At 38.2% G+C, this 18312-nt stretch overlaps 2 protein-coding genes across 9 annotated transcripts; one reads left to right on the forward strand and one right to left on the reverse strand.

The window, feature by feature from the left end:
• Positions 1–530: 530 nt before the first annotated feature.
• Positions 531–6169, reverse strand: antkmt (adenine nucleotide translocase lysine methyltransferase). The gene is made up of 6 exons (XM_036590373.1): positions 6117–6169; positions 3988–4151; positions 3783–3887; positions 2382–2522; positions 2231–2281; positions 531–1371 (listed from the first exon to the last, which is right to left on the reverse strand). Exons 2-6 carry the CDS (start codon positions 4147–4149, stop codon positions 1174–1176), a joined length of 657 nt encoding a protein of 218 aa, XP_036446266.1. The 5' UTR covers positions 4150–4151; positions 6117–6169; the 3' UTR covers positions 531–1173.
• Positions 6170–6428: 259 nt separating this feature from the next.
• fbxw9 (F-box and WD repeat domain containing 9) lies at positions 6429–16708 on the forward strand. Of its 8 annotated transcripts, none has more exons than XM_036590181.1 (10): positions 6429–6835; positions 6974–7085; positions 7170–7293; positions 8538–8673; positions 9313–9862; positions 11417–11872; positions 13172–13320; positions 14546–14749; positions 14878–14943; positions 16414–16708. In XM_036590181.1, exons 2-10 carry the CDS (start codon positions 7064–7066, stop codon positions 16486–16488), a joined length of 1782 nt encoding a protein of 593 aa, XP_036446074.1. In that variant the 5' UTR covers positions 6429–6835; positions 6974–7063; the 3' UTR covers positions 16489–16708. The 8 variants fall into 8 exon arrangements, with proteins under 8 accessions (XP_036446074.1, XP_036446079.1, XP_036446076.1 ...); XM_036590186.1 differs by having other exon boundaries at positions 8570–8673; XM_036590183.1 differs by having other exon boundaries at positions 6974–7024.
• Positions 16709–18312: the final 1604 nt, after the last annotated feature.

Consider the following 18312-nt stretch of genomic DNA (forward strand, 5'->3'; position numbering starts at 1 on the left):
CCTGTAGAGATTAGGAAACCCCCATATTCTCATTTCTCATTTCTGACAGAAACGAACGCTAATACAACTGTCGACTAAAAGGGCCTCAGACTGGGGCTGCTGACCCATTGAACTTGGTCACCTTGTTCATGAGCTGTCATCATCAGGACCTTAAAAGAATGGTTTAGCAAAAAATCTAATATACACAATAATATACTTAGCCTAAACATAGTTGATCAGCCAAGAAACACTGGGTGTCTTAGGTTTGTTTCTTTAGTTTTACACATGAGCTACAAGGCTGGCATAGCTAACAAGTAATACATGTCTATGTCACTGAAAATCTTTATGGGCAACATAGATTTCTATTATATTAGCCTTGTAGCTTTAGTGCAGAACTGAAAAAACAAACTTCAGACACTGAAGGTAAAATGAGATAAAATGGCACACATTTGATTTTTCAATGAACCTTTCCTCATCTTGCATAATTTCATGTCACGCCATTTACAAGACTCAGCCAAAACATTAAAAAAAAACACACACATACGCATAACTCAACTCCTGATAAAGGGGAAGTGATTGAGATGTGAAGGAAATGATTCTCAGGAATAAATTAGTTTATTTTTTGTTGCTCTTATTCAAGTTCATGTCACTATCGTGAGGAGTTAAGTTAACTAGGTCACATACAGAAGCAGGAAGTGACCCGATCGTTCCAAGACTTCAAAAAGCACCCACAATCGCTGAGAGCACATTTGAAAAATGCAGAATTTGGGCTTATCCTGTGATCTACACGTTGTATTTCCGGTAAAAAAAAAGGGCTACCAGCAAATCTGGTTGAAGAATACCCTGAACACTGCATCCCTGTCATTACAATGACCTGGAAAGAAGCTCTTTATTCACTATTTTTTAAATAGTTGAAATTACACAACTAGTGGAAATTTCAATTCTTTCAACCTAAAGATCCACAAGTGCTTGATGTCTGCACCATTATGAACCTTGTGAACCTTGAGTGTGCAATAGTGAAAGCGAAAGTTATTCTTGTTACATCATGCGCAAAGTCAAGAGGTTGAATAAAACAACCATAAAAACAGTAAATTAAAATGTTATAAAATGATAAGAAGTAATAAAATAGTATTATAGTATTAATACTATTGTATTAATGGTATTGATAAAATGGTATTAAAGTAGAGTTCTGTATCATCTGGTGTGCTCAGTCGATGTAATGTTCTTTGACTGGTTCTGTTTTCTGAGCGCTTCCATATGATACGCCCAGGCTCTGTCCACACCTTCGCCCTCTATCCTGCACGGTGTCCAGTTAGGAAAGGGGAAGCGTCCAGCAATGATCAAAGCATCTTCAGGGAGCTCGGTCAGCAACTTCTCCTGTAAAAGTGTGAGCTAATAGACAAAAGACAATAGAATGAATACTTGCTGTAAAACTGTACTGTGCCACAGTCATAGATCACCCTTCATTTGTTTACTCTTGACTCACAATGGACATTAAGTACAACTAATTCTTTTTTCAGCGTAAAGAAAAGAGGCCTCAACAACTAAATTACATACCAACTTTCCAGATTTATTGTGTCCACCCTTTGCCTTTGTGGCACCTTAATTTTTTGGGAGTCTTGCTTTTAGTTTTTCCAAAGAAATTTGCACAGACATTTTTCCACATCTGTAAAGTTCAGTCTTGGAACTTTTCTGATTTTCATAATAAGTAAAGTAATCCCAAGCACATTCAGTGATGTTCAGGTCTGCACTGGGCTGGCCAGCAGCTTTTTTGTTCATATAATAATAGCATCTTGACAGCTACACATCCATTCAGACCCACAGCATTGAGCTGTTATCTCACAGTGACAGCTTCAGATCTGAAGCAAGAGTGGAAGCTTGATTTTCTCCTCTCTCTCAAAGATGAAAGTGCTGTTTATCTGATGGGGACAGTTTTGGTGGCCTGCCAGGTCTTGCATGGTTCTTAGGAGTCCCATTTTCTCTATATTGTTTAATCATTTTTTGAATTCTGGTTTGTAAGACTCCTTTTTTCACTTATTTTGCTTTGACTTTTCCCTCCATTATGCAAGTGGATTTTCATATATATATTCTTCTCAAAAAATACCTCTTAAACAATGAAGAAGTTGTACTTAATGAGTGTTTTTACTGGAAATTAAATAAATAAAGACTGGTCTCTGACTTTTGCACAGCACTTTAAATGCTAATTGTTTGTTCACAACACTGTGTTTATGATAACCACTGATACACTTACCACACTTGGTGCCAAGAACACAGAGATATTCTTATAGCCAGAGAGATCAACCTGTACACACAAATAAAAGTGATCATTTCTATCAATTTTTTGTCAACAGCACAGAATTAAATAGGGCCTGTCTTGAGACAACTATAGTCAACTGGCTCACCTTCCACAGGTCCTCTCGTCGGTATGAGACTTTTTTGTATTGGCCAGCTCTCCAAGCATAAAAGCGTGCAAGCCGGACGAGCCAGGGATTCAGCTCATAGCCTACAGCAGGAGAAAATCCCTGCTGGCTCGCCTCTAACACCTACTCACACACATAATAGTCCTGCATCAGTTAAGCTGCCTGTACAATGTAAATTGCAGGTGCAGCAGTAATGGAAACAGCATGAAACATTTCTTCCTACCTACACAATCATACAGAAATGACCTTTGCGTGCACAGTCATTTTCCATTTTGAGCCTAGACTTACTTTAGACTAAAACAGAAAAGATAAGAATATACACTATTGCCCATTCAAAATCTCTAGTGTGCTCTGGACTTAACGTGCCCATTACTAAGAAAGTCCACAGGGCCATAAGTCTGTCTAGTTCTGCCATTCATGTAGGACATAACGTAGACTTTCTGCAAACTTCTGGAAAGCATTCCACCTGGGACACAGGCTTTTGCAAACATTGCTCAGGAAGTCACACAAAAGTCCTAGCAAACTGAACGTGATAAACGAAACATGAGTAGTTTGAAAACATAATGAACAAAAATTGAAAAGAAAAACAAAAGCAGATCTTTCATCATAAGTCTTATGAATTATGCTGTCAGTGTCAGTATAAAAGTGCTTCAAGCTGAACTGTCCTGCTTTTTTTATACACTTGTATCCTCATAGATTCAACATGATTAATTTGAGGACTTGAGTAAATATCACCAAATGCAGGTCCAAAGTGGGTGAGACCGAAGGCCACATACTGGAGTCCAGAGATTTGGATTGGGCAAAATGTCCAAAAAAAAAGTCTCTTTTAATTAGTGATTTCAGCCACTTTAAGGTGCAACAATTGCTGACACAGGCATTCAAATGCACCAAACAGCTTGTATGAACCCATAGAAAAGCACAGTCAATACAGTGGGACACTCTGGAGCAGCCACACATGAGCCTAAGATCACCATGCCCAATGCCAAGTGTGATCTAGAGGGGCATGTGAAGCAGTGGAACTGTGCTCTCTGAAGTGATGGAGATTTGGGAGTGGCGTTTATGATCCAGAACTGATCATACAAAATATCAGTAACTGACCTCACCAATATTTTTGTGGCTGAATACAATCAAACTCTTAGAGCAATGTTTCAAGTAGTGGCTGTTACTGCAGCAAGGGAGAGGGGGGAACTCCCTTAAAAAAACCCAGATTTGAGAGAACCCTTAATTTCAGAAGAAACGTACGATGAGCAGGTGTCTACAAAGGTGTACTATATATACAGTATAGAGTGTACATCCTTGAAACACTTCTGTCTGCACCAGGCACTGCCATGCTCAAGGAAACAGCTTCAACAAGTATGACAACAAAATAAAACAATTACTTACAATCCTACCGTCACCTGATCCCAAGTCAGCAAAACCTCCAGAGCGACCTTTCAGCAGAGTCATAACATTACCCACTTGTCTTTTACTAGCTGGCATGTAAGGCACCTAATATGAACACATAAATACACACATACATAGATATCAGACTCATCAGTGATTTACTCTGCACTGAATTTTAAATCAGCCAATTATTTTTTGATCTTACCTGCAGTTTAAGAGGCACTCTGCGAAACCCTGGCATCAAAACTCCTGCCCACATGGCATAGACGGCCAGTCCTGTCCCTGCTGTCAGCTGCAGGATGCCCCATCCTCCCAGACGCTTTTCTTTGAATTGTGCAAGGGTCTCCTCCTGTGTGTCATCCTCCATGCCTGTTTCAAAACAAGAAATATGTCTCAAGCACCAGCATTGCACACTTTTAACATGGTGTACATTACAAGAATGTCTTAAACAAGCAACTGACGTAATTGAAAAATGTTATAATCTTTGACTGCCTAACTGGTTTTGAAACTCTAACCTTTTTCACTCATTAAAGGCTGATCTTCCATGAATGTATTATATTTAAGGGGATCTCATCATTTTCTGCATAAATTGATCATTTAGATGTAAACAAAGTCACTCAGAGTGATCTGATGTGAAATGGTTCATTGTAGATAAACTTACCAACTCATTTTTTACAGTGGTGGAGAATAGAACCAGGGGTCTTAATGTGTTCAATACAGCCATTTAATTTACTAAAACGAAAAGTAATAGTTTTTATACATAATGTTAATTTTACAATAGTGGTAAATATGAAAAAATATGTTTACTTTGGATATTATTTTGTCTTATAACACCCTACGCATATCTCTGCCATAAATGGATTTAAAAATGTTTTAGCCCAAACGCTTATCTCAAAACAATTGTAATCCAATGTCTCAGGCATCTGACAGCCTATTCGTACCCATTTCATGTAACAACCTTCTAGGAGGTAGCTTTTAGAAACATTAAATGCTTCAGACGTCTGGTTCCTATCACCACCACTGAGAACAAAGCTGACTCTGTAACTATCTCTGGCGGCATTTCATATCAAATCACTCTGAATGACTTTGTTTACAACTTAACTGTGAAGAATTTCTATAAAGTCAGAGGAATTCTCCTTTAAGCCAACTCTTGGACGGAACTGCACTGTCAGTGGGCCAACGGATTGGACCCATTCCGTTGTACCTATTCAACTAAGAGACCTCCAGTTTACGGGAAGTGAGGACATCCACAGGTTTTCAACCACAAACTGTAATTCCAAGTTATGAAACTAAACAGATACACAGCTCTGTGATGCACAAAAAGAGAAGGATAGGGAAAGACAGGTTTCCTTATGCATTTACCTATACTATTGATATGAACACTAATCAGCCAACATTAAAACCACCTCATTTCTACACTCTTTTCTCATTTTATTAGCTCCACTTACCATAGAGGAGCACTTTGTAGTTCTACAATTACACACTGTAGTCCAACAGACAAAGCAGTGCTAGTCAACCCAGTGTCACTACTGGACTGAGAATAGTCCACCATTGGGGTTCCTGACCTCTGAAGATCAGGGTAAAAGGGGGCTAACGAAGTAGGCAGAGAAACAGATGAACGACAGTCTGCAATTTTAGCACTACAAAGTGCGCCTCTATGATAATTGGAGCTGATAAAATGGACAATGAGTGTAGATAAAGGAGGTGTTGTTAATGTTATGCCCCATCAGTGTAAGTTTATATTAAATAGGGTATATAAACATTCATGAAAAAAACTGCATGGCTTGCTTTTTAGAACAGTTAGCTATTATCTATAGGTCACCGGTGGAGCAAAGAATTAGTTAAAGTGAATGACTCTGAAACTTGGAAAAGTGCTGGGAGCCTGGTGTCATTTGCACATCTAATCTGGTGCATTTTATAAAATGTGCGTTCACAAATGGAGGCTCATCAAAACATTTTATTTCTGTGATTTTATTTTATGGTACCCTGGCTTTTTCGCAACAGCGCATCATTACAAAACACTACAGTATGTTAGTAAATACTAAAATAATGTAAACTGTCTGCAAAGCTATTTTCAACGGCTGTAAAGAACCAGATCTCAGATCAAAATGTTGAGCTAGTTAGCTAACCTAGTTAGCTAACGATAGTTGATTAGTTGCTAGAGAATGTGACCCTCCCTTCATCTAAAAGCATTATTTGACATCGAGTACTAACGCTAGATAATGCTCATCTCTATAGATATAACATGACCTAAAAGCTGAAACTGTAGCGTTTTCACTTAAAATGGCATGCAGTTTTAAAAATATCTATCAGGGGTCGAAACGGAAAGCTAACCTGAGGGTCACGACGTGAAACCAGCAACTGTAACGTTACTTTTTCAAGACGGACAGGAAGCTTGGGTTAGCTTTCAAAATAAAGGCAGGGGACATGTTTGGATATGTGGAATTGACAGCACTAAAGTTATTGAAGTTAAAATATATATATATATATATATATATAGTATTTTTATGCAGTAGAGCTTAATAGTTGCATATTGTAAATTGAATTTGATTTTAAATTAAAAAAGGTTTTGAGGAGACTTTTATCGTAGAAGACCGATTCATGACGAGAATGTTCTACGCCGGAACCAAAACAGAATTCAAAGTGTTGATATGAAACCAAACGGCTGTTGGGTTAAAGTTGAAGCCGTTGATGTAAACTGTTGTCTTTAAATCTACACGAGCCTAAAACAGCTGTAGATTTCCCTGTAATATTGAATGGATAGCTTCAGCATTCTCCCGTCAGATTGAGTTTACCGGGTCATTCAGTAACGTTAAAGTCTTTCGTTAATGTCAGTTACTGTAACGTTGACCTGAAGTTGCCAATGAGCAGTGAGCAGTGACGACAACAGCGGTGCATCTCTGAGGAGCCAGGCGGAGAGTGGCCGGACTGACCTGTCGATTTTATCGATTTTTTTTCTTTGAACGCGAGTTTATAATTAAAGGAAATCATGAGGTAATTGTCGGTCATCATCAATGAGCTGTCCAGTCAGTCCTGAGACCAGCACTTACTTGGTAAGGAAATGACCAGCTAGCTAGCTGGCAAGCATTTTGACAGTCACCTAGCTAGCTAACGTTATTCGATCGAGTTTATTCAAAATACACAGGAGTTTTTTTATTCACCAGTTCGGAAATGTTTTCTTTTATTGCGAGTGAACAAGAAATCAGTCGTGAAGGAAAGGTCGAGTCGGATGGCTAACCTAGGTATCGTTAACTAGCGTTGCTCACAGAACAATAACGGTCATGTTAGATCATAGAGAAACAGGTTTGTCCGTCTTCCTCTCGAGGAAAATATTTATTCTGAGATGTCTTTTTAATATTGACTTTTTAATATTTCACTGCGTTGTAGTGGAGTGGATGTCGGTGCCACAGATCACCCTGGAGGAAGAGGAGAAGGTGAGAGGAAGAAATGCCTTTTTAGGGGAGTCGCCTGGTCTGAGCAGCAACGATGCACCTCTGCCAAGCCAACTTGGGTGAGTAATACTGGTGTATTATTAATGATCTGTAATTGACGTGAAAATGAATGTATCTGTGTGCGTAAAGGGTGGTTCTGTATTTTTTTCTCAGAATAATTCAATCCATGATTAAACAGTTAAGATGTGAACAAAGTCATTCAGAAGCCCGTATTATAGAAGCCCTTTTCCGCCACTCGAGATAAACATATAGCCAAAATAATGAGAAAGCTTTCCATAAGTATGACATAGCATCTCATTATTATAACATGCTATCTCTTAATAATGAGATTCTCTTTCATAATTACGAGAACGTTTGAGCATCTCACACTATCGTAATTATGGAACTTAATATCTCATAATAATGACTTAACATCTCATAATAATGACTGACTTAGCATCTTATAATTGTTACTTATTTTCTAATATTTGTGGTTAAAATTTATATAATTTTGAGTTAATATCTCATAATTATGACTTGCTTTCTCATAATTATAACTTACTTTGTTATAATTACGACTTAATATCTCATAATAATGGCTTACTATTTCATAATAATGAGAAACGTTTGGGAATGTATGTCATAATTAAGAGATGTTAGGTCAAAATTATGACATATTCATTATTATGAGATGCCAAGTCATCATTATGGTATATTAAGTCATAATCATGAAATAGGATATCATTATTATAAGATACCAAGTTATAATTATAATTATATAAATTTCATTATTATGGCTCACTATGACTCTCTACAGGGGAAATGGGCTTTTTTAGATGTGAAATGTTCTGTTTTAGAGAAACTTACCAAGTCAGAATTGTTCACAGAGTTGTTGATAGGAACAACTATTGGCACCACTAATGCCCCCAGATTTGCATGTTTTTTTTACTTTGTTTTTTGTAACATAATCAATGTTGTTTACTTGAGACCTCAAGATATTTATGCCATTATCGTGATTAATGTTGTCTTGATAAAACAATGTTTGTTATGTTCTGGTAATGATATAAGTGACTCAGGACCTTGATTACAGAAAAAAAGCTTTAAAAAATGCCATTCCATGGCCCTTTAGAGCTTTCATAGGAACCAGATGGCCGAAGCGTTTAATGCCTCTGAATCTACCTCACAGAAAGTAATTGTTCACAAACTGATGATAGGCTTGTTTACTAGCTCTTTGTACCTTCTCTGTTTCCTGTCTCATGGTAAATGAGTTTAATGTAGTCCTATATTTTAAGTCTACGTTAAAGTTGGTAAACTATCTCTGCAGATTAAATTTGGCGCCCCCTCTTAACACCCCAGAGACAAGCCCCTCTCCTTCAGGCCTGCTGTCCTTGCCATGGGAGATGGTTGCCCGCATTGCCTCACATCTACCAGCACAGTGTGTCATCAATGTTCTACCACAGGTAAGGTGTTCAGGTTCATGGATGCAATATAATATAGCTTTAGCTAAACATTTTTACTCAGGATTTGCATAGGATCAGACAGAAGTGTTTTAGGCTGCTCCACAGCCTGAGTGTTGATGTGGCCATATGGTGACATTGTTTACCTGATGTAAAATCGACTCTCTCTTCCTCATTCTTTCCATTCAGCATAACGTACCATCATTGAGCCATAGGCTTATTATTTCATTACTGTGTAAGTACTATGAAACTACCAGGTAACTGTTATGTGCTTATGAGAGTGAGTAACTGAAGTGTGGGCTCACATAGGAAATGGGCAGTTATGTGACTATATTATCAGATCTTTAAGATGACTGTGAAGAATGGGCAAACTCACACTTCTTTTGTGTAGAATTCATTCAAGAATTCATTGTTTCTGTGATGTCATGAGAATCGACTCATTTACATAAATCCAGCTATTTGGCTTACAGAAAGAGAATGAAAGAACAATAATTTGCATAATATCAGCACTTCTTTAAATTATCATGATGTTCAGTAATGTCAACTATCGACACAAGGCTACATGTCAGTCTACTGACAAGTCAATAAAGATAATTTAAAGTGGTTCTACTGAAAACAATATCCCTCTCTCTCTGTTCTCAGGTGTGCCGCGCTTTGGGTGAGGTGGGTGAGGACACCTCAGCCTGGCAGCTCCGGGCTCACCGCCTGACGGGCCCAAAAACCTCCTTTCCTGTTGGGCCGAGGGACAACTTTGATTGGCCTACAGCCTGCCTGGAGATGGAGCAGCTGATTGAGCGCTGGGCTAGGCAGGAGGAGTGGGCTGCATGTCAACGAGTTGCGCAAGTGCAAGAAGCAGAGGGAGAGCAGGAGATAGAAGAGATCCCAGAGCAGGATGGCGCTGATGAAGAAGGTGAAGAAGCAGCTGGAGCAGTGAATGGAGCAGCACATGAAGCTGTGATAGAGCCAGACAGGCCTCAAGCATCACAAGAAGATGTTGAAGATCGTCCTGTAAGACATAGAGAAGGAGAAGTAAGGGACGACAATGCAGCACCAATCATTAGAGATGAGGGAAGAGAGAACGGAATCGCTGGTGGTGTTGCTGAGGATGGGCAGAACTATCAAAACCACCCTGAAGGCGGAGGTGGAGACCGTAGGCAAGACAATGACAATCTTGAGGACATGATGTATGAAGGTAGGCAATATGACCAAAAGTCATGACCGATTTTTATGGATTTTTTATAGAAAAGAGTTGTCAGTAATTACTCATTTGTGCAATTCTAAATCCAAAAGTGTGTTGTAGGGCTGTCACCACTTTTTTTCTTTATTTTTTTATGTTTTAATGCTCAGAGTCATACATTTGAGGTAGAAGAATGCATATCGGCTTTATGTTAACCATAAAGAAGCAAGTACATTTTTTCTTTTAAGCGCTTCCATAATTAAGAAACTCTTTTCCACAGAAATGATAGCATTTTTATTTCATGTCGATTCACATGGGATAAATATAACCTGGGATCATTTTTGCAGCTTTTTTGCAAGCACCTCCACAAACACTGTTTATTAGTTAAACTGGTCTTAATGCTTGGATGCTTTTGGGAAACTGGGCCATGCACTTCCTGGATACCATAATGGCATCATCAAATATTGGTTTGCAATATCAGTAAAATCTAATAATCTGACTGGAATTCAAATTCAAATTTAATTAAACAATTGCCTGCTGATACCAATATGATCCCTCCTTATTCTTGGTGCTGTGCATTAAATCTGATAAAACCAAACGCATTTCAGACTGCAGAGTACATGTGGGCTTTACTTTGCTATAGTGTTCTTTTATTCCAAGACACTCTCTTCATAATAATACTCTTCATAATTTCAACACTGAAAATAGCTAGGTAGCCATTTCCTCCTTTCCAGACTAGTAGTTAAAAGGCGCAGCTAATACTAATGTTGTAGTCAAGACCATGAAAGGCAAGTCTAAGTCAAGAACAAAACTTGAACATATCAAGTTCAAGTCAAGACCAAGACTTGGTAATAGTCGACTCCAAAACAAGACAGAGAATGCATTAACATTTATTCAGAGGATATGTGTGTAATATATGTAGTATAAATATATTCTCTGCCTCTCCTCTAAAACTTATTCATAAGTCACCAAAAAGTCAACTGAATACAAACCAAATAGCATAAATCCAGTTTTATTATAAAATTAAAACACAGTAGTAATAACAGGGTCCGATCTACACCCAGGAAATGTTTTGATTTTGGAACCAAAAACACCAACAAACTAATAATAACTGGTTTTATGCTATTGTGGAAAGGATCAGTTAGATCAACTAGCAGTCAACAGATTTTAAAAAACATGTAAGGACTGTTTCAGTCTGTTTGAAGGTATTGTTTATAGTCAGTAAAAAAAAGGTCAGTTTTCAGTTGTTTCAGATTTAGGGATTGCACATAGCTGATCTTGAGCACAATTTCCAAGTCCACCTTACTCCGAGACAAAGACTGAGTCAAAATGATCGAGACTGAGACCATTAATTTGTGGTCTTAAGACCGAAACCACACCTGAGTACTGCAACAGCTAGCTAGCTAGTACAACGAAGTTTGAAATCAACTGTTCAAAATTCACTAACACTCAAATGAAGATCATAACAACACAATCGTTTTATTGAGAAAAAAAATGTTTTATCATCAATATTGGAAAAAATATTGATTTGATTGTTTCAATCATTATCATTGTGGTTTTATTACTCAGCTGCAGATGAAGGTGCAGTTACTGACCCCCCACCTGCCCGATCACCCAGTCCTCCCCCAGCCCTGGAGCACATCACTCTCCCGTCGGGTCACATCGCAGATGTCAACTCCGTCCTGCTGGTGGGCGGTGAGGGCGCAGTGTGTGCCTCCGGCTCCAGGGATCGCAACGTCAATCTATGGGACCTGCGCAGGGGCCCCAGGGGGGTGCTTCTGCGCACGCTGGGGGGCCGTGGCCTCTATAGCACACACCGGGGTTGGGTGTGGTGCCTGGCGGCCAGCGGACCTCTCCTGGCCTCTGGCTCTTTCGACAGCACGGTTCGTCTGTGGGATCTGGAGGCCGGGGGCGCCGAGCGGGGGCTGATCCGCGGCCGAGCCGCCGTGCTCTGCCTCTCCTGCCAGGCAGATACACTGCTTGCTGGGTCACATGACCAGAAAGTGAGCATTTATGATACCAGAGGTTAGTGGTTAAAAGGATCTTTACATATGATGTGTGTTTTTGCAATGTAGTTTTTCTCCTTCATGTTAGAGTATGAAGGTCTTACACTTTTACACAATTTCCCTGTTACCCTGAATATAGTCGGTCAGCCATCACATTTGGTATCTGAAATTTGCTTCACATACTACATAGTTAGTACTTAGATCATACTTAGGTCTTACTGTTGAAATGCCCTTAGCACATCACATATACAGTGCTCAAAAGTAGTACTGGCCTCTCTGAAAATATTTTATATCTTGTTTTTTTTTTTTCCTTACGATGAAAATTCATCATTATTTTTTGTATCCATCAGAAAGCTATAATGACCAGGTTTACTAATTGTGACTTAAAATGATCCGAATAATTAACTAAAAACTTAAGCAAGGAAAGTAGAAGTACTGAAACATTAGCAGGATGATCATTAGTGTATCTTTCCTTTATGTATGTCAGTGCTCAGTATTTTAAGTAGTTGTTTTGTAGTAGTATTTTGTTGCATATCCTTTTTTTGGGTGACAGCTTGAAGTCTTTCTAGGCATGGAGCACATGAATTTGCACATCTGATGCTCAACCAAGCTTGTTGGATTTTCACTTTTGGATGCCAGAGCATGGCACGTTTTAAACACTTACCAACAGACAATATCTTTGACAGATTAATTCAACTCAAGTTTTCTTAGTTTTCTAACTTTCTGTATCTTTCAGAATGTAAATGAAATTTAGAGTCAGATATGTTTAAAGGTATGATGTACACCTCTGGTTTGAACGTGTATGCATTAGTTTGTTAATATATGTTTGGAAGTAAAATGGGGAATTAGGTCAATGTTTTCTTGCTTGATATTGCTCATTTCAACTCAAAGTATTGATTGATAAGTCATAATATAGCTGAAATTTGAATATGTTAAAGCAAAATTTCCACAATACATTAGCAAATTCAATCATTTTAAAAAAACAATTGATGATTAAAGTGTCCTAAAACTACTTTTGAGCACTATATGCCAATTATACAGGCTAATTTAGCAAACAAGTAATGTACATACAAACCCAGCTGCCAAGTTAAGTAATGTCAATTAGACTGGTTTCTGACACTTTAAGGCTGACTGTTATCTATAAAAATGGACAGAAGTAGTAACAACAGTAATAGCAGCCATCTAGAAGCTTATATTTTGTTTTTATCTTTTCTCTTTGTTCTTGTGTTTTGGACAGTCATCAGTCATGTGACCTCCTGTAACGTTTATCCTTAATGTCATCTCGGATGTTTTCATTTATGATCTATCTGTGCTGCAGCCGCAGAGCCTCTGGTCAAGAGCCTTCGTCTCCATGGTGACGCCGTACTGTGCCTGGCCTCAGATGAACAGTACATTCTCTCTGGCAGCAAAGACAACACAGTGGCAGTGTTTGACCGCAGAGCCGGGAGACTACTGAAGAAAGTACAGGTACGCATACACAGACCTACAAACTCAGTTCACCAGAAATAAAAATGGCAAAAGATCCCATTCATAAAAACTTCCAGATTGTATGAATGCGTTTTCCCCTTAGCCAGACAGAATCAATCAGCCAAGGCATGTTTGATGTCCAAAATTTGCTTTTTAGAAGTAAGAGGTAACAACTAAAGGAAGCTTGGAAAAGTATGTTATATTGCTAAAAACAGTAACAATGGTAATCTTAAAAATGTATTTTTGTCCATTTTTGTAGAAAACAGTATGTCCTACAGTGTCAGAATCCACACAAGTCTGTTGTAGATAATTTAACAACTTGTTTAACTTAAATTAAGCGTGATGGATAATTAATTATGATTTAGGCATGTAGTTTATATGATGCTAGGCCTGTGTCTGATGATGGTTAACAATGGTAACTGTGGTCTCCTCTAGTGATGGTAAAAACTCATTTGAAACCAGTGTGAATGTATTCATTATCATGCAAGCTTTTACAGTTAACTGTAAAACCCATCACTGATTTTAATTTAGTTACTTTAATTGTGCTAGTTTGGTTGCGTTTATTTATGATATGTTCACAAAAATGTACACAAAACTGGCACATGCATATCTACCAAAGCTTTTTGAGTTTCTCTCAAAGTTGTTGATTAACGGCTCTGATTTGAATGACTCATCCAATAACATTGTAAAATCGTTATCAGGGTTCACTGTGTACCATTGCGGCAGGGAGATATCATACCTGTACAAAAAGCTTTATATGTTATGTTGACCAGTTTATGACTATCCTCAGACTACAATGTCAGGTTTCAGACATTAGATTAAAAGGCTCAGACAAAAAGCATCAGGCTAAGTGGCCTCCAACTGAAAAGTTCAAGTGACACTCAGGATTCTGTTCTTTTTTTTTTTACTAGATTAATTACTGTTTTGTGGCCTAACTGAAGATGACAAAGTCCCACCAAAAGTCCCTCCAAAATCCCATTTAAAACGTTTACCACAGTTATTTTCCACAAAGTCACCCAAATAGAATAGTGTTACTACATTATTCTAATAGCCATTAGCCAAAAATTAGGGAAGCAAACTTCAGACAACAAACACGTCTTAGTTGTCATTTGTCATCAGGGTAACTGGATTTTTTTGCTAAATTTCTCTTTCAGTATTAAAGTAACTTCATCATGCTAATCTGTTTGGGCGTAATACTGTATTCTTGATCTGTCCCTCTCTTTAGCTGAAGTCCTACTTGCTGTCCATGTCGTACAGCGGACGAGAGGTGTGGGCAGGAGATAATCACGGACTTGTCCACACCTTTTCCATGAACGAAGGCTCCTTTAAGTCTATAGCTCAGTTTAATGTGGGCCACAGTTCACTGGTGACGGGCGTCCATAACTCACCTGGCACCCTCTACACATGCTCCTCTGATCGCACTATTAAGGTTAATTCACAGAGATTTAACTTTACTGGGTACTAATACTACAGTATCTTTCAGTGTGTAAGCTCAATGATCACTGTTACTTTTATATGTAGCATGCTCAGTAGGTTATGTTTTCTGGCTTGATTTAGGTTCACCTCCCATGCGCACCCCCAAAGACTCTGTGTACTCTTCACCATCAGGCAGGAGTGAACGGGGTAGGTGTAGTCTCATTTTATTCCCACATGAGCATAGTTTGCTTCCTTCACTGGGTGTGTTCAGTTTACTAATCTTATGGTTACTACTATCAGGCCAAGCCACAAAAGCAAACATTCAAGATCAGCATTCCTGCTGTGAGACCCTTGTCCTGGTCCCAGACTGCCCTGTTTTACCACATTTAATATTCAGTCATAACTCACTACTGTGTTTCATGCTTTTTGTGACTGTCGAATGTTGATTGCTTTCTTTTAACTGAGTTCTCATAGGTCATTTTCTTACATTTAAATCAGTTCAAGTCATAGGCGGTCCCAGTCTGTTCAGTCACAGTCTTCTGCACATATCTGCCAACACGCCAAATATAAATGGATCCACAAATGAACCGAATTCAGACCACCTTCCAAGCTTTCAGAATGGTTTGTTTGTGCACCTCAAAAAATAGTGTCTTGGCAAGTAAAATTATCTTAAAACTAGTGTATGTATCTAATATTTCTCATTTTGAGGTTATTGTAAGCTTATATGATTTAACTTTTTGAAGACATTTGTTTTGCCTATTTTAAGTGACTTTAAGTGAAATAATCTCACTACACTGACAGATAGTTTTGCCTGTTTCAAGAAATGAACAACCTCTGACCGGTTACAGATCATTGCGGTTGCAATAAAGCCTCATAACTTTGAACGTTCATAGCTTTGATTGAAAGTCAATGAAACAGTGTATTTTCCAAGTAATTTTGGAGCATTTCTATCCTCAATTGTCATGAAATTTGAACTTAATGTAGATGGTAGATTGCATTGTCAAATTATGTAAAAAAAAAAATGACAAAAATAGAGATACATTTATTCAGACAGTGATGATATTCTCTCACCCCACCACTCAAGTTTGGTAGTTTTTTGCCACTGTATGTTTAAGTAGCATGTCTATCTCTTATTTTTTTTACATTTCCACAATCATGTTACCGAAGCTGTCAGGTACCTATGGGTTCTTTAGTTCTGTTACATGTTGTCCCAAAGCATTCTTTTGGATAGTTTTCTGACCAGACACACATTGCAACTGACGTAGCTAAATCAAACATTAGATACAGTTCATACAGTAGACCTTTTCCATGTGAATGAGTTTTACATAATTCAGCAGCCTTGCGTAACTTTGATGTTTACAAACGTTTACTAAACAGTAATGCTGGTCAGGATTGTTTTTAGTTTTGTGGTTGTAGGCATTTCAAGCCTCAGCAGCCTAAATATATTTCAGCCGATTTTTTTTTATTTATCAAATAGCCAAATTTGCTATTTGGAATTGTTTAAAGAATCTGAAGGGCTTTTTTTCTTCTTCTATATGATTTACATCAGTGACGCAGAGGATTGAATATTTAATGAGCAATATTTTTTATTTGGACACACCCCTTTCTTCAGTAGTTCAACCAAAGTTCAAAGTCTTCTCTCTCTCTCTCTCTCTCTCTCTCTCTCTCTCTCTGTAGTTAAGTGTGGAGGCGGGCGTGTTGGCTATAGCTTCTGGTGATATGAACGTGGAGGTGTGGAGGCCCAGGCAGTGACAGCTCACTACAGAGAGATTCTGTATGAACCACAGACGACACCCTCTATCTGTCTGGAGAGCAGTTTGTCTAGTAGGAGGTGTGGGAAGGATCGTCTGTTCAGCGTGTTGTCTTGTGATGATGTAATCGTATAATCTGCCAAAGGCACTACACTGATAAGTTTACCTTCATGTGTGTTTGTGGAAAAAAATACAGCAACACTATATGTGTTTTAAACATATTTATTATAAACTATTTAACATACCCTGAAACTGCACATACATGTAGATGGTATTTCAAAGTTGTTGCTGAATCGTACTGATTTGTGTTGTTAAAGGGACACTGAAAAACTGACTTGGTTAGTGTAGCACACTTTAATACTTGTCTAAAAAGTGCTGTTAGAGGTTAAAGAGTTTTAAAACACTTCACATTCCTTTATAAGCATTCCAGCTTCACCTCTGTGGTCCTCCTCTGTGACACATATTACTCCGATAGCACACAAAGAGACTTTCACATCGCACAAATTACAGAAGTACAGCATCAGCCTTATATCTTTTCAAAGGCTTCTACTGCCAAGTCAGTACATCACGTCGTTTCTATGATTTCATTGTGGAGTGGCAGTTCATTGCTTGAAAACTTGAAAGTCAAACGCTGCACCTAATTGCTTTCCGTACCGCATTTAGACTGACTGACTGGCTGAACAGTGTTTTTCATACTCCTCTTCTGCGAGTGTGTGAATTGAAATTGTTGTGTATGTCCTGAATCGGCAAGTATTAATCTTCATAAAAGTTCTCTTATTCGTCTGTAGCTCTAATACTCTTGAACACTCATGCAACTTTTTCTCAGTCAAATACTGGGACTTCATTCCTTGTAAGCCTGAATACTGACCCACCCAAGCTGCACCATTTGACAACTTTTTTTAATTTGTGTGTGATTTTTTACAAAAATATAATAAACAGTCTCATTAAACAAAGTTGCGTCTGAGTTGGATTCCAGTGGATTAATAAATCAAGGGGCAAACTACACACACAGAACTGTGCAAGTCAGAGAGCACCCTTCATTTACTAATTTCCTGTCAAAAGAGCTTTTAAATAACATTATTAATTTTTCAGAGATGTTTCCAAGAAGGTTAAATGTAAGATAATCAATCCCCTTGTTTGAGAAAAGGGAAAGTCAAAAGAAAATAAGTGAAAAAACAGGAGTTTCACAAACCAGTGCTCAAAAATTATTAAAAGCTACAGAGTAAATGGGACCACTAACGACCATGCAAGACCTGGTAGAACGCAAAAACTGTCATCATCCGATAAACAGTACCTAAAACTTTCATCTTAGAGAAAGAAAAAAAAAAAAAACACGGCTGTTTCTGTTCATTCTTCCACTGTTAGAAGACAACTAGACATCATGAGTGTGAAAGGATGTGCAGCTGTTCAGAAGCTTTTACTAAGACAGGGAAATAGAACAAAGAAGCTGTTGGTGTTCTCAAAACAACAGACCGGCCACGCCAGAGTCCAGACCTCAGCAACTTTGAATGTATTTGGGACCCCTTCTTACTCTTTATAAGCAGAAAATGCAACCAACTGTTCAGACCAAACTGGTGTGGAAAAGTATCCCTGCAAATTTGCTTGAAAAATTGAAAGCTCCTGTAATGGAACGAAGCTGTAATAAGGACAAATTGGGGTAGAATCTTAACATTTTGTGAAGGTAAAAATTCTTCACACTCACAAATCTTTTTAAAAACATGTTTTTTTACAGTACCAAAAGTGGTTCTTCTGTAGCATTGCTTAAAAACCCTTTTTGGCATCTCTTTTTTAAGGAGAGCTTATTTGTCATATTCAGTCTCACAGG

The sequence above is a fragment of the Colossoma macropomum genome, unplaced genomic scaffold (assembly GCF_904425465.1).
Source record: "Colossoma macropomum unplaced genomic scaffold, Colossoma_macropomum, whole genome shotgun sequence".
Classification (NCBI taxonomy): domain Eukaryota; kingdom Metazoa; phylum Chordata; class Actinopteri; order Characiformes; family Serrasalmidae; genus Colossoma; species Colossoma macropomum.